At 38.2% G+C, this 21,994-nt stretch overlaps 1 protein-coding gene across 2 annotated transcripts in view; it reads right to left on the reverse strand.

Moving 5' to 3' along the window:
* hip1 (huntingtin interacting protein 1) overlaps positions 1–21,994 on the reverse strand; it is a 45,896-nt gene that overhangs the window by 6,776 nt on the left and 17,126 nt on the right. For both annotated transcript variants that reach the window (XM_084418145.1, XM_084418146.1), the window contains exons 2-21: positions 16,474–16,537; positions 14,644–14,786; positions 13,601–13,657; positions 12,249–12,329; positions 11,583–11,659; positions 11,378–11,439; positions 10,371–10,511; positions 9,838–9,895; positions 9,649–9,724; positions 9,083–9,226; positions 8,898–8,992; positions 8,736–8,808; positions 7,299–7,482; positions 6,618–6,706; positions 4,153–4,269; positions 3,940–4,041; positions 2,301–2,495; positions 1,933–2,080; positions 1,732–1,818; positions 268–375 (exon numbers count right to left, since the gene is read on the reverse strand). In XM_084418145.1, coding sequence (XP_084274271.1) covers positions 268–375; positions 1,732–1,818; positions 1,933–2,080; positions 2,301–2,495; positions 3,940–4,041; positions 4,153–4,269; positions 6,618–6,706; positions 7,299–7,482; positions 8,736–8,808; positions 8,898–8,992; positions 9,083–9,226; positions 9,649–9,724; positions 9,838–9,895; positions 10,371–10,511; positions 11,378–11,439; positions 11,583–11,659; positions 12,249–12,329; positions 13,601–13,657; positions 14,644–14,786; positions 16,474–16,537 — 2,101 coding nt within the window. The remainder of the gene's footprint in view (positions 1–267; positions 376–1,731; positions 1,819–1,932; positions 2,081–2,300; positions 2,496–3,939; positions 4,042–4,152; positions 4,270–6,617; positions 6,707–7,298; positions 7,483–8,735; positions 8,809–8,897; positions 8,993–9,082; positions 9,227–9,648; positions 9,725–9,837; positions 9,896–10,370; positions 10,512–11,377; positions 11,440–11,582; positions 11,660–12,248; positions 12,330–13,600; positions 13,658–14,643; positions 14,787–16,473; positions 16,538–21,994) is intronic.

Below are 21,994 nucleotides of genomic sequence, written 5' to 3' on the forward strand. Positions count from 1 at the left end.
AGTCATTTTCTTGGACGTCTCTCTACATGTGGAACGTGGTTACAGCGGTACTGTCAAATATTTATCAATTTAATAATAGAAATTACATTTATGCTGCTTAGATCGAACGGATAGCTCTGGTTCTGGATGCTGATTGGTCGATACAGTGTATTAAAGCACAAAGACTGTTTCTTTAAGGAAATATTTGCATAGAAATTCATCAGTTGTGCTAATGTGATTACATAAGCTCATTTGAATATATTTTCATAGCGCCTAGGTGATGCTTACCGTCGGCTTGTTCCACTGGCACCATGTGGGAGGTGGCGCTTCCCTGCACAATGACATCGCCCACCAGGTGAGCAAACTGAGTCACTGCCCGCACCAGTCCAGACACATCTATTACACACATTCAGGAAAATCAGTGTGGAACAGTTACAACATGATCATATGAGTGCCTCTCATCTCAGCAGACTAATTCTGAGTAAGGGATAAAATGGTGTCTGAATGCATTCATGGTGCACTTAAATCAGTTTTGGATTTCTATTGTTATGTCATTACGTTATTATTTTTTGAGCTTGTGCATGCTGAGTGGAGAACAGTGAAGGGGAATAACAAAAGTTAGTGTGAAATTAGCTCTCAACTGTCTTCAAAATAGTGCAGATTTTTCAGTCCTGAGACATTTTTTTGCAATAGGTAGCAGTGTAGCAACACAAATCACTACATCACGGTTGTGTCACGATGTATTGCACAGCCTTACTAGCAAGCGAGCCAGACAGAATGCTCTCCTGTCTCAAGTACTGCTGGGAAGTTATTCAGGTCAAAGTTGATTCAGACAGTTTGTTTTTAGTAATTCAGTTTGTTCAGATAGTTCATTGTAAAGAAACGAGGTAATCAATAAACTCTGTTCATCAATTTACTAGAGCTGCGGCAATTGTAATTTTCTTGGCCGATTCCGATTTCCGAAAAAAAAAATTGTGAGTGTGATCTGCAGATTCCGATTTTCTTTTAAAGAACTATAATTGACAGCGTATACAAACAAAAATCTACTTTTCTTTAATGCAAAATTTTATTTTAATAAAAAAGTTTAAAAAAAGTAAAAAGACAAACAAATTTCAAACCACAGCACAAATAAAGAGAGATGTAAAAAACACGGCTTTGAGTTTTTCAGGTGGGTATACAGTATATTCAGGTAAAAAAAAAAATACTAATGAAATTAATGTAATCAAATGTACCTTTTAGCTAATTACTATTTCAGTAAAGACTAACTTTGTTGTAATTTAAAGGGATAGTTCACCCAAAAATGAAAATTCTGTCATCATTTACTCACCCTCAAGTTGTTCCAAACCTGTATGAGTTTCTTTGTTCTGCTGAACACAAAGGAAGATATTTGGAAGAACGTTTGTAATCAACAGATCTCGGTCCCCATTGACTTCCATAGTAGGAAAAAAATATACTATGGTAGTCAATGGGGACCGAGATCTGTTTGGTTACAAACATTCTTCCAAATATCTTCCTTTGTGTTCAGCAGAACAAAGAAACTCATACAGGTTTGGAACAACTTGAGGGTGAGTAAATGATGACAGAATTTTCATTTTTGGGTGAACTATCCCTTTAACTACTTTAAATGATGTGTAACTTATATCTTGGCAAGCTACAGTTTCAAAGCAACTTTGCCAACACTGTTGGAGTGAACGGTACATTAATGAATGCTAGTTGAGAAGGAAAATGAGAGTGTATGTACATGTAATTCACCTGTGTTATCTGATACAAAGCCGTCTCTGGCCGACTGCAGCCTCTCCACGCAGTCCAGAGCCACCTGGCACCTGGACACCAGGTAATCTACACACACAAGGTCCTTTAATATTTATTAAGCTCTTGTACGGCAATTCCAGCTGTGCGGTGTAATCAGTGTGGGTTGTCAGGACATGAGGGTAATTTGAGCTGGTCACTGACCGGCCGAACTGGTGCAGCTGATGTGTGTGGGGTCCTCCAACTGATTCAGGCTGTCCTGTACAATCCTTCCCGCCTCCTCTAGAGCTGCCCGCAGAGCCGCCCAGCGCAGGGACACCAACTCGCTCTCCAGAGCCTGCTCACGACTCTCCTACGGATAGAAAGACAATCAAAACAGGCATTTAACACTCCATTACATCAATTAGTCCTTTTCTGTTAGCTTTGAGACCAACAGTCTAAATGCTAGTGAGCTCATAAAAGCAAAATGAACATTTAGCAGATTTACAGCCTATGCCTTTTGGTATAATGAATCTGAACAATTACACAGACCCAATTATAACTGAACAAATAGTAAACCTACAATATCCCACCTTCTCATTGAGTTGGTTTTGCAGGGCCTCAGCAGCTTTCACACCACTCTCTCTCTCATTGGTCAGACTGCTCTGTACACGCTCTAACTCCACCCCCAAACCTGCCAGCTCCGCCTCTTTCTGAGATACAGTCTCCAAAAGCTCCGCCTTCTCAGCCTCTAAAGCAGACAGCTGAGTATTGAGCTGCTCACTCGACTACAGGAAGAGAGAGAATACAGTTCAATGAGAGCCGTCTGTCATTACGTGAATTACAAGATCTAATGTGACTATTACTGAGAGAACAAGAATCTCAAGAAACTGTGTTGTTATTGTTAGAACCAGAGAAGCAGAAGTTAGAGCTAATACATTTTGGCGTACAAACATACGTCATCCCTGCAGCACTCTATAAAGCACTGTATTTAACGTGAACTAATACAGTCATGATAAAGATGTTAAATGTATCAACACACAGTTGTCTTTATTTGAGTCAGCTGCTAGAGGCAACAGTGGAGGTGCTGCAGCAGGTGTGCAGGAAACAGAGGGAAGTGGGATGGGGGGGGCACATATCAACTCCCACATGCGGTCTGGACACATCAGCTCAGGTAATTTAGAACCTACATGCAATCACAGAATCCCCATGTCAACCTGCGCAGGACTAAATCGCAGAGACAGTGATACATGGATCCTGTGGTGGGCCGAGAGCTGAACAGGGATGGCTGTAAGAGAGTGAAGTAGGGCTGCACGATATATCGGAAAAAATCTATATGGGGCTTAGTGCGAATGCAGCCTAATTCTCAGAACAGCTCGGTTAATTTACTGTCAATCAAACCAATCTGAGACACCAAAAAACACTGAACCACGAGCTGCCCGCATGCAAAGGGCTGAGTTTCTGAAACCAAAATAAAAGCTTGATGGTTTAACGTTTGTTGAAAAAAAGAAAAAAAAGAAAAGAAATTAAGATGTAAATATCAGTACTGAAATTTAACAGTTGTACTATAAATTAAAACTGTTTTTATTAAATACTTGATTTCTTATTTTACAGTACAACAGTTAAATATTACAATACTTCTTATTTTGTTTAATATATTTATAATAATCACAATAAAATAAAATAAAAATCACAATTATTATTATACATTTTTTGTGAATTGGTCAAAAACAGTGGGATTGTGGCCTATGCAAACTCAAGTGGAGGGATTTTTTTTTTAACTGCTCAATTTATGGTTGCTGAAAGTGTTTTGTGTTAGTTCCTATAAAAAGTCAAATCAAAGTGTGAACATCCAAATTTCAAGAAAAAATATTCCCAAAATGTTTAGTCCTAAAAACTCTTCAGGAGGAATTTTCAGCTTTTTTAATGATTTTATTCACAAACTCAACCCACTTATTCTAGAATGAATTTTTTTTTTTTTTTAAATAGAACTATTCAAGCCATCTGGTGAACGTTCCTTCATTTCTTCATTTCACAATATATACTGCAGAAAAAGTAAATGTCAGCATGTCAGTTTTGTCCAGTATCGTGCAGCTAAAGCGTGAAGATTTGTCAAGAATTGCTTTACATTTTATTACGTTTCTTTAATTTCTGACAAGGAGTGAAGAGAGATTCATGACAGAGGTGAAGAGGAAGAGAATGATGGGTGGAGGGTGGAGGGTGAGGTCCCACCTGTTGGGAGGAGGTGACGGTACTCTTCAGGGTCTCTAGTTCTGTTCTGCTGGACATGAGCTCGGCTTGTAGAGCTTGAAGCTGCTCTAACTGAGCCTTCTCCTACTCGTGCACATACATGAGGATAGGGAAGTGTAAGACAAACATACTACGGATACATCAGGCAGAGGCAGTGTGTGTATGAAGTGTGTGTGTATGTGGTTTGTGTGCAACCTGCTGACTGGTAGAGTCCTGAGCGGCTTTCAATTTGTCCTGCATCTCTTTCTTCACATTCTCCACCTCGTCCTGGGCGGCACGGGCCACCGTCATCTGACGTGTCACCTCTGCGTTCTGAGAAGCACACAGACATGTACAGTTTAGCACAGTCAAAACACTTGGCTGACCCAGTTCCCTTTGCCAAGAATGTGGCTCCCACTGTTGGATGGCTCTGTGGTGGGATCAGAGCGTGCTGCTGTATTGACAGTGAGAGTGATGACAGCCTAACCGTGGCAGAGGAACACAGTGTCAAGTTCTCATCTGTGTTTCATCTGAGTCTGCTAGAAAATAATTCTGGTGGAGGAGCCTAACCACCTGCAGGTTTACTGACAGGCCTCTGGAGCTGAAGCAAGCAGTATGCAGTGTGCACACTACGTGTGTAATATAACGTTTCTATCGGCATGGCAAACACAGATTACTGAATGCATTTGCCAAAACGAGTTCGCTGAGTGAGATATTGTGTCCCACAACGCAATGCACCTGACCTTCCGTTTCCAGTGTGATGAATTAAGTGGAAGTAAATATCATCTACAATTTTGAACATCTTTCTCCCCTAATTATTATTAGATTAATGCATGCAATTCATTTAAAATCTTTTAAAGTGTGAAAATAATTGAATGCAAATAAATTACTGAAGCATGTAAAAATTGCATCATTCATTTAATTTACGTCACGCAGTTAGATGATCTTAGAAGTGGGGAGTTTATCAAGCACCTGTAACACTGGTAGGTGGAAATTTCGATTCTAACCCTTTAACCCAAGAACTTTTAGCAGGTGCTATGGTGTGCATACATTTATGAATTATATAGACTCCTTATATCATTTGGTTAGTTGGTGTCCTTTTGGAGTGTCGAAGTGTCCTTTATTGGAAAGACACCAACATTTACCTTGAAAAGGCTTGCAGAAAATACAGTTTTGTGAGAATCACCCTTCAATCTGAAGGTCTACTTTGCTGGATATAGCACTTGATGTCAAAATGAGTGTGTTAAATAATATAAATGGTGTATGCTTAAAGGTGGGGTTAGCGGTATTTGAAAAACGATGTTTGGAAGTTAATCGGACCGACACACGAACAAACAACAGAAGTGTGTAGCCAATCAGCATTAGGGGGCGTATGATGGTAGAGGAGAGAGAATGAGCAAGAGGGAGATTTGAAGAAAGATTGCAGAAATAGAGATGAGACACAATACAAAAGAGAAAAGCTCAGAAGAAATCACTGGAAAATGAAGGGTTATGACTGGGCAAGAGCTTAAGGACCCGCGTTAATTGTTAAAAAGGCCCACTGTAGTGTATTCTGTATTTGAGTCTGTAAGATTTGCTCTGGCAATCAGCCAATGTCAGAGCATGCTGTCAAAACAGCAACGTGAAGACACTAGGCTCCGCCTATCTCCAGCAGGTGGCATTGATTAGCATTTGTAATAAATAGCTCTGCATGGGGTGAGTGTAGCAAACAGACTCTATGCTTTCTTGCCATTGATGTGTGCGTATAGAATACAAGTTGGTTTATGTATTTCAACTCATGTTGACTGTTTGATGAAAAGTATTTGTTTGTTTGGTGCTGTTTTGTCTGCTTCTTGTTTGGGGATGCTTCACATAGAAGTAGGGATTCATTTGTGTTCACATGATGTTGCTTATGTTTCATGGAAGCATTTCTGCTACATCTCATTGTATGTATTTATCTTGTTATTGAATTGTTTTCGTTATGTTATATTGATATATATATTGTATGCTTTGTTTTAGACCACACCCATACTCATGGCCTCATGAATGTACTCATCAGCACTTATGTGCTAAACCTTTATTGAAGCATATGGAATTGTTATGGAGAAAATAAAGCTGCAAAGAAAACTTTCTGCTGCTTCTTCATGTCTCTAACCGGACATCTATGGTGAACTAGTCCCCCACTGGCAACCGCAAACTGATTGATAGTCAGCAGTTTTCTTTATTAATATAAGAAAAGCTTTCCAGCGCTGGAGAGACCTGAGCGGGAAGGCCTGAAAACAGGTTGCTTTGATTCCGCTCCACACGTGAGTAACACTGGGTTTGAGTGTCATTGTTTGTCTGGAGCTGCTGTGCAGTTGGCAACTAACAATGAACTATTGTTTGTAATTACTATTGTGTACTGTACATTCATTTTGTTGAAGTTCTTTGTCATTCGTTCATCCTCTGCGCTTTATTTTTCATGAAGCATTATTTGGTTGTGCTTCTGCTATGATAAACAGACATCCACTCTTGGCGACTGCTAGTGAATACGGTGTTTAGTGTCAATGTTAGTGCACTCACCTTGCATGCAGGTGGATCGGGGTTTGAGGCCGACTCAGAGCAGGGCGGTTAGGATTGGAGTGTGAGTTTTGGAGGCGGAGCAATGAAAAGAGGGGTGTGTTTGTTTGGGTTGAGATGTAGATGTAAGGACATCAATTTACCTTCCTCAGCAGGTCAGCATGGCTCTGGACCAGCTCTGTGTATTTCTCCTTTAGCTTGGTGTAGCGTTGCTCATTTGCTTGTGCTTTTCCTACAAAAAACACAAATACAATAATTAATTAATATATCAAGTATCAAAAACACAAGCCTCAGACCTTACTCTCTGTGTCACAGAACAGTTAGCACAACTGAGAGTGTCAGCACAGGCCTTTGTATGTTTGCTGGTGAATTAGACTGTAGACTATACAGTTTATTAGCGTTTCATTGGTGGTTGCTGTGGATTGGGATCCCTTCTGGCGAAGTTCCTCAGCTCCAGAGAGTAAACAGACTGTCTAAAGAACATCCATCTCTTACCCTTCATCTCAGCACTCTGAACAGCCCTTTCATTTCCTGTAACACGCTGTTCAGTGGTGCTGAGGGTTCAGTCCATAAAACATGGTGCTTCTGTATAGTGATTATAAAGGAATAACTGTCATTCCAAAAAAGCAACCAGTTAGTGTGAATAAACTGAAAAAGAAGGAAAACTGTTTTTTGTTTTAGGAAAGAGGAACAGAGCAATGGGATGTGTTGAAGCCCTAAATTACTGACAGGGTCATTTAATAAGAACGTCTCATTTCAAATACAATATTTGAAATAAGAAAGTTCAATGTAACTTTTTCCGACAAAAGTATCGTAACTCTTACTCTCGATTTCGCTCAGGCTGCGCTGCTCTTTCTCTGTGTCCTCTTTGACCCTGCGCAGGTCGTCCAGCTCCACCCTCAGGAACTCGCTCTCACCCAGCGCCTGCTGCTTCAGGTGAGTCTGCTCTGCAAGCTCCGCCTCCAGCTCGTTCACACGCCCTCGGAGTGCTTGACAAAGACGGCCACTCTGAGAAAGACCAAATGAATCATTGACATATCTCTATCACTTTCATTTTCACTCCTTCAAAAGTTTATGCAAGGCTGCATTTATTTGCTCAAATACAGTAAAAACAGTAATATTGTGATTTAAAACGATAGTTCACCCAAAAATGAAAATTAGCCCATGATTTACTCACCCTCAAGTCATCCTAGGTATATATGATAGTTCTTTTAGACGAATACAATCGGAGTTATATTAAAAAAATGTCCCGGCTCTTCCAAGCTTTATAATGGCAATGAATTGTTGTTTCTGTTTTGAAGTCCATAAATGTGCATCTATCCATTATAAAAGTGCTCCACACTGCTCCGGGGGGTTAATAAAGGCCTTCTGAAGCAAAGCGATGAGTTTGTGTAAGAAAAATATTCAATGTTACAAAGTAAAATTCTAGCTTCCGGCCAAACGGCCATACGCAGTCTACTTACACCTAAAGTGCAATTTACGCAACTTGTGACGTCAGAAGCGGCGTAGTGCGTCATGGCGTAGCGTAAACATCAGCAGTACGTCGCATTACTCGCATAAGTTGCGCTTACACTTAAGTGCAATCCGTATGTTTGTTTGGCCGGAAGCTAGTTATTTTACTTTTATAAAGTTTTAAATATGGATATTTTTCTTACACAAACGCATCAGGTCACTTCAGAAGGCCTTTATTAACCCCCGGAGCCGTGTGGAGCACTTAGATGCACTTTTATGGGCTTCACTGCCATTATAAAGCTTGGAAGAGCCAGGACATTTTTTTTAATATAACTCTGATTGAATTCGACTGAAAGAAGAATGTCATGTACACCTAGGATGACTTGAGGGTGAGTAAATCATTGGCTAAATTTAATTTTTTCGGTGAACTGTCCCTTTAAAAATAACTTCACTATTTGTATCTATTTTAAAATGCTGAATTTTAAGCCGACATCACTCCAGTCTTCCTTCAGAAATCATTTTAATATAGTGATTTGTTGCTCAAGAAACATTTCTTATTATTATCAATGTTGAAAACAGTTGTGCTGCTTAATTCTTTTGTGGAAACTGCATTTTTATAAGGTTCTTTGATGAATAGAACATACAGAAGAACAGCATTCATTTAAAAGAGAAATCTTTTGTAGCAGATTTTTGTAAATGTAATGTTTCCTAGCTGAAAATGTTTTTTTGACTGGCCCCACACTTTAGAATGGTATTGTGTGGGTGTATGTATATTATTACATCCTCTGCTCTCATCTCCAGCTCATTACCTCCAATCTGAAGGACTCCAGCTCCTCTTTCAGGGCCTGTAGCTCTGCTGTGAGCTGCTCAATCAAACGGTCTCTGAGGTGAGAGATAGATTCATCATGATCTTATAAACTCAAAAAGCTCCTTATTATTATTAATTATATTCCAGTATCTTCAAGACTTACTTCTCATCTTTGCGCATGCCATTCTGACTGAAGTTGAACGGGTCTGTAGCAGCCGAGGTGCCAAAAAAGTCATCGAATTTGCTGTCCGCAACGCTCTAATGGAGATAAATCTTTAGATGCTCACGTTTAAAAAAAAATATATATATATACATGAGAGCTTTGGATAGTGAGATTATGTGTGGTACCGGTAAAGGTGGGATGTCTGTGTCCACCAGGTCTTCTGTCTCAACTACATGTTCACTTTCAGGGGACGAAGACTCCACTGGAATCACCACCACTGGACTGATGTGCTCGGACAGGGCTGATGCCCGCAGGAAGTTTGGCGGATTCTGCAGAGAAAAAGTAGAACGATTATAATAAAGGAAGTCAGCTCCAGTTTGGATCCAGCCTTTGCAAAGATTTCAGATAATGCCAACACTTGCAAAGATTTCAGATGACGGAAAAAAAAAAGGTTTTCAAACAGGTTTTCCCAAAACATTTCCCTCATATGCTATTGGTCGGGAGAATTGGTTGAGCAAATGTTATGAAGGGCTGGTCAAAATGCTCAAACAAAAAAATGTATATCATGAGAAATGAAGAAAGATTTTGTTTTATAGGACCGCCCGAAGCATTTTCATGGACTCCAGTTAAAAATCCTGATGCTAGCAAACTAAGCAGGCAGATATGTAAATTAGTTACATAATTTCTTTCCACTAGCTGTATTTCTGGACTCAGGTCAGGCAGAAATCTGTTTGGTATGCAGGAGTCTCACCTCAGGAAGTTGTGGGATCTGAATCAGTCTCTTGAAATACTGCAGGTTACTGGAGCGATAGAACAGACTCTTCAGCCTGGAGAGAGAGAGGAAAGATTGAGAGAGTGAGAAAAGACAAAAGATTAAAATAGTGTCAGTCTGTGTGACTCAAATCAGCTGTTCTGACTGGATGGTGACTGACAGACTCACTTCTTAAACTGCTCCTGGAAGCGATCCCTGTGGCCCTGTAGAGTATCTGCTGGCAGACCTGGAGGACACGAGAATGCCTATCACAACAAGGAAAAGCTAAAGAAAATGACCCTGCACTAAGTCACTAACTAGTCATTAGTTACTAACTTGGTTGAGCTTTCTTTTTTTCATATCTATTTTTATTACATTTTGTTATAACATCCAAAGAAACAACACAAAACACACAATTACAACTATCCCACCCCAAAATATTTAATAATTAAAATAACAATCATAAATAACTAATTAAAAATAAGTAAAAACATTAACAACAATAAATTAACATTAAAACATGACTTAAATTACAGTAGCAGTTATTAGTACAGTATCTGTTATGTTTAAGAAAAATTATAAATAATAAAAAATAAAAAGTTGTGTTTCCTCAGCTATGGGCAGATTGAAAGGTGGGGTTTAGCAATGGGTCAGTCTGGTGGTTTTATTTTATTATCCTCTGTGTGTGTATGTTAAGAGAGAGATGTGGTTTATGGACTCACAGGAGTGGAGTTTGAAGAGCAGTTTGACGGTGTAGTCGTACAGATGACTAGAGTCCAGAATGACCTGTATAAGAGGGGCCAGACGACACTGACCCGCTGCAGTCACTGACACGGAACGAGACATATCCAACGAGCTGAACACTGTGAAGAAACAAAAACAAACACAAAATAATAATAGGGGCAATATAAACATATGTTCAAAACACTCTAGACAGCCTCAGTTTTCAATCGGTTCTTTTTATGAATCCCTTGTTCAATACATTCCTCTTTTTTTTTTTTTTTTATCCCTTTCATTGCCCATTTCCTCATTCACATTCATGCCCATACTCCCTCCCTCCGTCTCTCTGGTGATCAGTGATGCAGGCTCCTGTGAGACCCCGTCTTCTCAGCACACAGAGGTGTGGTTTCCTGTGCCAGGGAGCTGTGTTTCAGCCAACAACACTCCCTAATGCTTACAGCACAGACAAACTGACATCTAGACTTTACTGCATTTTCAGAAGATATACAGTGAGGAAAATAAGTATTTGAAAACATTGGTTTTCTCAGGTGTTCAAATACTTATTTGCAGCTGTATCATACAAATAAATAGTTAAAAAATCATATATTGTGATTTCTGGATTTTTTTTTTTAGATTATGTCTCTCACAGTGGACATGCACCTACGATGACAATTTCAGACCCCTCCATGATTTCCAAGTGGGAGAACTTGCAAAATAGCAGGGTGTTCAAATACTTATTTTTATCACTGTATCTATACCAATAGAGATGTCACTTGTTTTTTACTCTAGAATGCAAATTTTTAGTGTGATCTGAGATAAAAAAAACATTTTTTTTTTTTTTTTTTGCTCACTTCACGTTATTCAAATATAATCTTGACAAGAGATTTCAGATTTCAGAGATTGTAATTGCCTGCCTACTACCTACTTATAAAATAGCACAACACAAAATGACCGGCAAGTGAAAGGACTTTGCTGATGTTCAAACACTGGCACTCCACCTTAAACTTACCGCCGAGGAATAGATTCAGCTCACACTCCAAGTAATCAAACATCTCCACCGTTAACTGGAAGCTACACGTGTTGAGAGGAAAGGGAAACATGATTAAGTCCCATTCCACAAACAGACAGAGCAATTTTGGAGCTTTATAAAAAAAAACAAAAAAAAAAACAGACTGAGAAAACACAAAGCTTGTGAGAAACAAAGCAATACTCACAAATTATTGACGTCGTTCTCACCCGCCTCATCAAGCTGTCTGTTTGACATCTGAAGGTTGCCTGGGAAACGAGGATTCTGGGAAAGCAAGTGGGATAAGTATAATATTTGTGAGAGTCTGACAGCATAGAGTTTTTAAAATACCCATGAAATGGCTTGACAACTGCAAATCTATTTCTTGCATTCCTGTATTGACATTTCATATGACACAGGAAGCTGGGGCAAAACATATCTCATATATATATATATATATATATATATACACACACATATCTCATGTTTGGATTTAAATAGGCAACCCATACGATATCACGTACCCATATCGCTGTTTGGATTTAAATAGGCAAAATGCTTAAGAGTCTATGTTTGGATCATTATTGCAGTTATTACTATGTTTCTAGTTTGTTATATGTTTGGCAACAGTTCTTCTAACCATAATTGATGGAGTGTGTAGCTTTTCATTTCTTAAACAACCATGTAAGAAGACACATCATGGCCATATTCCAGGATGACAATGTCAAGATTCATTTGGCTCAAATTGTGAAAATGGTTGGGAGGGAACATGAAGAATCATTTTGACTGCACAACAGATTGTGAGGAGATGTGAGGAGGAGAGTTAGAAGATGGATGTTTTGCTGAAATCAAATTCAAGGGCTCTGTCACTCACTTTGATGTGAAACTCCATTTTGGTAATGAGCAGTTTGAGGTAGATGCTGCACAACTTCCCATAGCCTTCACTCAGATGACCCTAAGAAGAGAGATCGAAGTGTGAGGGCAAGAAAAACACTGAATGCTTTAAAAGGAAATGATGTCATTCCCTTTCCAAAGCAGCAGTAGCATCTAATGAGTCCTTTTGTCATTCTAAGCTCATCAGCTCACTTCACAATTCAAAATATGAGTCATTAGGGGCAGATTACGGTCAGGTTGTGTATGCGTTCACATGTTTGGTGTACACCCATAAAAAAGGGCCAGCTGCATGTCAAGATAATGATCTCATTCTTTCACTTCCTGTTCCCTTCACCACTTAGTGACATCATAACAGGAATGGGCAGAGTTGTTCACAGGAAATGTTTCTCCTGAGTCTAATTCTGCAGCATGTTATCGGCGAAAACTCAAAGGGATGCAGTTAGTAATACTAAACTGCAAAGGGAAAACTCAAAGATGCAACTCAGCATGTTCCATCTGACACTTCCTTTTGGCTGGCGAAACACAGTTGATCGTAAACTGCATCAGAAATACTTATTGCTGACAATCAAGATAAAAATCAACAAGAAACGACATTCACAACTCACTGTATTAGGGCTGCACAATGAACCTCAAAGCTGCTCGGTTCGCAGTAAACGCAGCTCAATGAACTCCATCTCTGCATCTGGGACACTTATAACTATCTTCCCAAATTTGAAATAAGAAACGCCTATAAACCAGCTGATGTCAACAAAAGAGAAGCTTTAAGAGCTCCCTGCGATCGTTCTGACAAATAATGTATTAAAGCTTTTATTATTACTATAGCTATATATTTTATGTGTGTATAAAGACCTATTTATGCTATGTGTGAGAAATACTAAACCGCTTAAATATACAGTGTATTGGATTAAACAGAAAGAAATAACCAAAATATGATTTGCCATATATTGTCTGATCTATTAGATATATAAACATGAAGTGAGCTTCACAAGATATCAGGGATGTTTGACTGGTACCTCATAACAAGCAAAGCTCTGTAAGCATTCCTCCAGAGTGACAAACACATGCTCACATCATCGTTAGCTAATTACAGATCATCTCTGTGCTGAGGTTAGTGTGTCTGACTCATACAGAGAATGCCAAGCTATTCAGCTGTCAATCAGCAATAACCAAATAGCTTGCTGACTGACACACTGACAGTTTCCACAGAGACGGAAACTCGAGGGAGCTCGGCAAGGCCACATTCAATAATGACAGAGAGTTATATTGAGCGAGCCTCTGTTTTAGAGGGAAATCATTAAAACCAGCAGCCACAACTTGTGTTCGTGCACTTACCCACATCCTGCTCATGTCGTTCAGGTCAGCCTTGTGCCGCATGGAGTCCTTAATGACCTGAGGTGACAAAGAGAGAGACAGGAAAAGTTGAGACAGCATTTCAAAAAATAAATAAATAAATAAAAATAAAACCCAAGATATTACCCACAAATGAGAGATAAAAAATAAATACCACATGAAATTACCATCAAATTAGATACCTAAAATAAAATCAAAGCAAAACAAGTTTCAAATTTCTTCAAGTTTAAAATAAAAAAAGATACCTCATGATATTACCCTAAAATAAATTTAATTGATTAAAATAAAACTAATGCCAATAACCTCAAAGTGGCAGAATATTGACAGATGAATTTGTCTGTCCGATATATTGGTACGTCAGATCTTAACCAGGGTACCCATATATCTTATTTTACCAGGTTTAAATCCAAAAAGTCACTCTGGAAAATCAGCATATTCCGTCTGGGCCTACTAATATGTCACTGAATTGGAATACTTCATATACCAGCTACCAGATCTCCTTATGTGAAGTGTAAGAGAGACTTGACTTACAATTGATTCCAATAACAGTTTTAAGTTAGCACGTTGCAAAGCTAGCAGCGCAATAATCTAATACAAATGCATAGTAAAATACTGTCTTTTTAATAAGACTGAGATTTTATTGATATTTCTCAGTATGTTAAATAAATATCACAATGCGTTGTTTTTGTGCTGACTGCTCCGCATAGGTTATTTGCACTGCTGCTTTGAAATGGTTGCGTAATGTTGCTGCCTACCTTTTTGAACAGACTTTGAATCAGGGGTGTGCCTATGATGATGCCTTAAAATGCTGTCTAAGTAGACAGCTGGTTACATTTTTTGTAACAGAGCTCAATGTGGGATAGTTCAATATGGATTACACACACATCACATGTCACTGATGCATGCTGCGTTTACTCTGGGGAGCTGTTTTGAGTGTGTGAGAAAAATAAATTAATCAAAGGGAGAAGCAGATATCAACTGAGAGAAAGTGAGAGTGAGGTGGAATTAGACGTGTATGTACTCACGTTTGGATGGCCGTCCCTCAGCAGCTTGTGGAAGACGTGGCAAAATTTCCAGCAGAGCACCGCATTGCTGGAAAGCGGCAGGCGGTTGACTGCAAGCCAGAATGTGTGAGCCCCTTTCTCATGATGCGTGCCCAATATGCACGGTGAAGACAGCAGTCAAGGACAAAAATGAGGGACACGCTGTTTAAAGTCTGCATCTCTGAATCATCTTAATCCAGATGCTTCAATATCAGATGCTGATAATGGCCAAATATTGGCAGATTGGTCTGTCCAGTGTACTGGTACTATATATATATATATATATATATATATATATATATATATATATATATATATATATATATATATATATATATATATATATATATATATATATATGCCTGCCAGGTATTGGTACTAGGCCTGCCAGGTATTTTGAGGTTATATATACAGACCCTTTCCAAAAAATTCAAATATCATGGAAAAGTTAATTTATTTCCATAATTCCATTTAATACGTTAAACTTCCGTAGATTATAGATTCAGGGCCCACAACTTAAACGATTTCAAGTATTTAGTTGTTTATTTGTACATAATTTGGGCTTCCAGCTCATAAAACCCACAAAAACAGGATTTCAAAAAATTTGAATATTACATGAAATCACACAGTAATTACACAGTGATACCATGGTCATTGAACCAGGTTTTGGTTATTTTGGCAGTGTGGGCAGGTGCAAATCCTGCTGGAAAATGAAGTCAGCATCTCCATAAAGCTTGTCTGCTGAAGGAAGCATGAAGTGCTCTGAAAATGTCCTGGTAGACGGCTGCGTTGAGTGGACAGCACAGTGGACCAACACCAGCCGATGACACGGCTCCCCAAACCAACACGGACTTCAAGCATCTTGGATTGTGTGCCTCTCCATTCTTCCTCCAGACTCTGGGATCTTGGTTTCCAAATGAGATGCAAAATTTGCTCTCATCAGAAAAGAGGACTTTGGTCCACCGTGCTTTATTAAATCCAGAGTCAACGCAGCCGTCTACCAGGACATTTTCAGAGCACTTCATGCTTCCTTCATTTTCCAGCAGGATTTGCACCTGCCCACACTGCCAAAAGAACCAAAACCTGGTTCAATGACCATGGTATTACTGTGTGATTACTGTGTGATTTCATGTAATATTCTAATTTTTTTAAATCCTGTTTTCGTGGGTTTTATGAGCTGGAAGCCCAAATTATGTACAAATAAACAACTAAATACTTGAAATCATTTAAGTTGTGGGCCCTGAATCTATAATCTATGGAAGTTTAAAGTTTTGAATGGAATTATTGAAATAAATAAACTTTTTTCATGATATTCAAATTTTTTGGAAAGGGTCTGTATATTATTATATATATATTTTTTATTATATTATTATTTATATTATTATTTATAAAATAACCTCAAATTAGATATCTCCAAATAAAATAACATTAACAATAACAAAATTAAATGAATTAAACAAATAAAATAAAAGCAAGTTAAAATCCCTTAAAATTTATAAAACAAGATATCCTCAAAATAAAAATTAAATTATGAAAAAATAAAAGCTATTTTAAAAGTTTTCCAGGAGGTTTAAAACATTTGCAGATCTGTCAAGCAAACAGTAGGGCATTCAATGGACAAAATAAAATTAAATAACGGTTATTTGGCGATCCCTATAACCAGTAGATTGTGATTTGGCTATTTTGAGGTTATCCGGTGATGCCGCCTGCTTATTCATCATAAAATAAGAATCTTAATCATCTTTTCCCCCTTACATTCGTTAATACAGTATTTCTCTTTTCTCTTTCAGGGCAACACAGACAAAAGGATATTCCTGGCATGCTTCTCTTTGACAGCAACCTCCTGTGTGTTGATGGCTTTGTTGATGCTCACTGCCTGTGGAAGAGAAAGAGAGAAGGAAAATTTATTTTTGGGATTAAAAGCAACTCATAGCAGAAGAGTGTTCCTGTGTGCTGAGGGAAACAGTGAGTTTTAGTGTTTCACTGGAGCCTTATTGAGCAACTTTAACCACCGCTGTGCAACCACCACTGAATACTAATGAAGTTCATCTCAAGGAGGGTTTAACAGGCAGCATGACCTAAAACACTATTACAGCTTGGGCTACATCCTCCTAGTTCATGATTCATCTCTCAACCATATATACCACGCTCATTTTGTTGAGAGCTCTGAAGCTGAACAAACTTGAGAGAGGTGTTGAGAAAGCACTAGCCATATGTTCTCTACATACCGTCTCTTTCCTGTTCCTCTCATATACATCAAACGTCAAACGTTCTAGGTACCTTCACCACATAAACAGTGTTCCTGTTTAAACAAGCATCACATAGTCAGTCATGGTCAGCTGAATGTAATGAACCCTTATCAGCCCATCAGATAATGCACATGGTTGCATAAGCCAATTAAGGTGTGGCAGTTGAGTCTCTTAGTCTTTCTTCCTCTAAATGCCAGAATCTCTTTTTATTTAGACCCGACACATACTTTAGTTCTAGAATAACAGTTCTAAAAGGCAGCACCAGTGTACTTTAATTGCAAAAGCTGTCCAAAAAGTGTTTTGGGCCAAATTCATAATCGCATGTATCCGTCACAGAGCAGTCAATCCCATGATACATTGCGAATACTCAGTGGGAAAAAAAATTATGTAAGATAGCTAAAACTATTATGAACATTTTTAAATCGATATGTGTGTGCTGTGTATTTTTATGCTTGGAGCATCACGTTATCTTAGCAATATTCTAAACTACACTACCATTTCACAGTTTGAGATTAGTAAGAATTATTTTGGTTCTTTTTCAGCATGAATGCATTAAATTGATAAAGTATGAGTAAAGACTTTTACATTGTTACAAATAAATGCTGTCAAAAGATCAAAGAATATCAAAGATATTAGGATATCAAAGAATCCTGGGAAAAAATGCATCATGGTTTCCATGAAAACAAAATACAAAAAAACTGTTTTCAACATTGATAATAATAAGAAATGTTTTTTGATCAGCAAATCAGCATGTTAGAATGATTTCTGGAGGATCATGTGACTGATGGATTAATGAAGCTTTGCCATCACAGAAATAAATTCCACTTTAAAATATATATATTTTTTAAATTGTAATAATATTTCATAATATTACTGTTTTTACTGTAAAAATGTCATACCAAACCCAAACTTTTGAATGGCAGTGTAGGTTTTGAAATATTTGATAATATGCATTAGAGCAAAAATAAACCTGAAAGGTTTTTGTTGAAGAGGCCAGGGATCATCCGGACAGGGATGCTGAGAGAATGCTGTTGTAGTGCATATAAAAGTGTCGTTGTACACACACACACAGCGTTCAGCCTTCATTCCCTGTGCCGGCTTCTGCTGCAGGACACACTGTTAAAGGTGACAAGGCATGGCTTTGTGTAGAAAAGATGGATCTGTGGGATGAGCATCTAATCAAGTCACAGCTGTGGTCTCAAACATGATGAAAAGGATGAAGAAAAGACAGGAAGTTGGAAAAATCCTCACAGGTTTCTCATGGACCAACCCCTGAGTGTGAATTACACAATGGCCCTCAGGGGGATCAGAGAGCTGGGGGGTGGGGGGGTTGTTATCATTCAACTGAAGTGTGTGTATGCATTTAAAACGCATTATGTTCTTCGTCCATGCAACTGTTCAAGTAATGTTAATGGTATGACCCATTTCAGGGGTGGCCAAAATGATGATATAAAATCGGTCAGAGCTATAAATGTATCTTATTATTATTTTACAGGTAAAACTTTATATTACCCCACATCTGGTGTCCTTCAGGGGGGAATCGAGACTTTTTTAGGGGGGAATCGAGACTTTTTGGGGGGGGGAATCAAGACTTTTTGGGGGGGGGGATCAAGCCTTCTTTAGGCCCCCCTCCCCCTTCTCCACCCCCCCCCCCTCCCTTTTTGTCATTCAAAAAGGAAACCGAAACTAGGACTGCAGATATACAATTTGGAAACGAAGCGGCGCTTGCTTACCATTTTGAATATCAATCACGATGATCACTTTCTTCATTCCAGATGGCTCATGTTATTATGGAAATTTTCATGCATTCGAACGCTCGGGTAAGATGACATAAAATTATAACAGCCTTCTGTATGAACCGTCTTGGACTTCTTTTCTCGCTTTCATCACTTTCGCTTTTATTCTCATGCACTGATTCGTTCACTAAGCTGAACAGCCAACCATAGTTCTCGCTCTCACTGACGGGCCCCAACCCCGCGGCCCAAAAAACCCAGACGGCGTTCGAATAGAGCACACAGTGCGGAACCTAATGAAAAAACTAAGCCGAACGACGCTCATAAACGGACCCACATTGCCAGACGGCAGACCATCGGCTTGGTGTGTCCCGGCCTCTATGCAAAAAAAGGCACTAAAGGTTTCTTTCATCCCTCTCCAACAACAACCAATGATGTATTCAGAGCAGATAAACATATAACTAAAACTTTCCATGAGCCATTAAGTCTATAAAAAAAGTGATCAGTAGAATTGACGTCAACATATTTTCATTAAATCCTTTAAATAAAAGCACTAGATAAGCATAGCAGCTAGATCATAATGCTAGTGTGAGGAGAGGTGTGACCTAATTGGTTCACACTGAGACTTTGTCGTCTGTGTGAATGAGTTGTGCCAGCTGCCCAGGCCTCTTGGCACTGGCGAGTGAATTTACTGGCATCCCAGACCCATCTCTCTCACAGCACAGGCGAATGATACGATGAAGTGATAACCACTTAATAAAGTAACAGGGTTCAATGCTAGGGGATTGGTTGGGCCAGTGGTTCAAATTTGACTTGCCCTGCCAAAGTTTTCACTGGACAAACCAATAAATAAATCAATAAAAATGTAAAAGTTAAAATTAGGCTGAAAAGACCGATATCAGGTCACTAAGACCGAACGCACAGATCCAATATACTGTTACACATGCATTTTCTTTCTCATCTGTTTAAGTTCAGACATACCCGACAGTGTTTATATCAATACTCGCCAAGACAGGCATTTTTGTGTTGTGTATTTTTCCATTAAAGCACAAGAAGACGTGAAAGAGAACTCTATTCAATACTCTCGCAAGCTGTTTTCTGTGCGCACACAGAGAGTTGTCTGAGAAAACAGAGCGCGAGAACTAAATTGAGATTTATTTCGCATCTTCTTGCGTTTGAATCAGAATGGTTAAAAAAGGCTTGAATGTTGAAAATGACAAGACTTCAAAACACAAGCAAATGATCAATTTCGTTACGACGCAGCAAAAAAAGTTAAGTTAAAAAGTTTTTTTATTCTTTATTCAGTGGCAGAAACAAGCTTCCATAGTATCTCCCAATAATATATCTGATATTGAAATGCTTAGTTTTATGATCAAAAGCTCTGTAGTTTTTATTGTGGGTTGATCATATTTTATTTATGTAAAAATATTTCCATATTTTTATGGATAATTAAGTAGACTTAAGTTGCTTCAGTGCAGTAAATGTTCATCTTACTTTCAGCTGAGAGATTTTCTCTTTGTATTTTGTTGTTTGATTAACATTAATGAAACTAACATTAATACTAACATTTTATTTTAGTATTAATAAATACTAAACATTAGTATAGTACATAAAACATTTGATCTGGAAATATTACTTGTATTTTATATTATATTAATACTATATTAATACTAAATTTACTGAATAATGACACATGTACCTGAAGAGGGACGTTTTTACAATTATACTGAAAAGGATTTTTACTTGCTGAAGTATAAACTATCAATCAGACGACAGAAGGAATGTAGAAGATTGTGTACATATTTTTCAAATTTTGATCGTGTTGATTATTTAGAGACCATATAAATATACATATCAAATACGATACAGTAGGCCTAATAGGGTCAAAAGGATAGTTTATAATGTCATAATTTACTCATCCTCAAGCCATTCTGTATTACTTTATTCATTATAAGTGGAAAGAAGAAAAACAGTAATTTTTGGACTCATTTACATTTATATACACACAGATTTGCATTCAGAAATGCATCGTCATCCAACACAACGATGCAACTGCTTTATTATTTCTTCTCTTGTAACCATAGTGAGTAACTAAATATCCTGCTTTTGCATTTCAAAGCAAGCTCTTCAAACAGCTTGTTATGCCACAAGTAGTTTATTCAATCCCTCGCCTACAGCAATATCAACCCATTAGACACTTAATTACTGTAGCACTATTTCTATATGGAGCTGACACAAGCTTGTTAAGCAAAGCATATGTGACGGATGATCTGCAAACATCTGCGTTGTGAACCATTCTGACAGTCATGTTGCACAGAACTGCCAAAGGCACAATATCAATCAAATCAATAGGATCTTAGACGGGAGTAATGCACTACAGGGATATTAAGGCCAGATGTCCTCATGTGACCCATCTGCCTGGAGAGGACACTGTAAGGAAATAGCTCTCCTCATATTGAGCTTTATCCTTTAACCCATCATGCTGCTCCACGATTATACAGGCTGGGATCTTATGAGAAATAATTAGTGGGCAACTAGTTTATTGATATATCAAATTGTGCAGCTGAATTTTGATATTTTGGGGGAGGGTGATACTGATAGGATGCTTAAATGTGAATAAGTAGTATGAGTGCCCAGAATAAAGAAAAAGGGGGAAAATAATATGTCTGTGACACATCAAAAAAATTCCTTAATACATTCCTCCTTGAATACATGCGAGTGTACACATCTTTATTATTTTCAACAAAATATATATAAACACTACTGTTCAAAAGTTTGGTGTGAGTAGGATTTTAGTTTTTTTGAAAGAAATTAATATTTAAATTTTTATTGACCAAAGACGACATTTGTGTTACAAAATGTTACAAAGAATTTTATTTTAAATACAAGTCCTGGCTTCTATTATATTAAAAGCTGTTCTTTCTATACATCAAAGAAAGAATGCATGACAGTTTCCACAAAAGCATTAAGCAGCAAATCAGCGTATTAGAATGATTTCTGAGGATCGTGTGACACTTAAAGCGGGGCTCAGTAGTTTCGGGATTTCTTCGCTGTATTCTCGCAGGTTTCTCTCTAGAGCTCCCCCACAGCTTCGGAATAGATATTTGACAACACTGTTGTAAAAACTCGTTAGCGATTCTCAAACACCAGAGGCTAGTAGATCAACGACATCAAAGCAGATGGGACATTCTTTAAAACGTCTTCTTCCTTCGGGTTCGAACAGCGTGAGGGAGCGCAATAATGACAGCATTTTAGCAGATTTCTTTTGGCCGTAAAGCAATTGTTTACATCGCGAGACCTGATATCACGCGATACTTCCTGACTCAAAGTTGCACGTGCGTATTTTCCGCT

This window comes from Rutilus rutilus (assembly GCF_951802725.1).
Source record: "Rutilus rutilus genome assembly, chromosome: 9".
NCBI lineage: Eukaryota > Metazoa > Chordata > Actinopteri > Cypriniformes > Leuciscidae > Rutilus > Rutilus rutilus.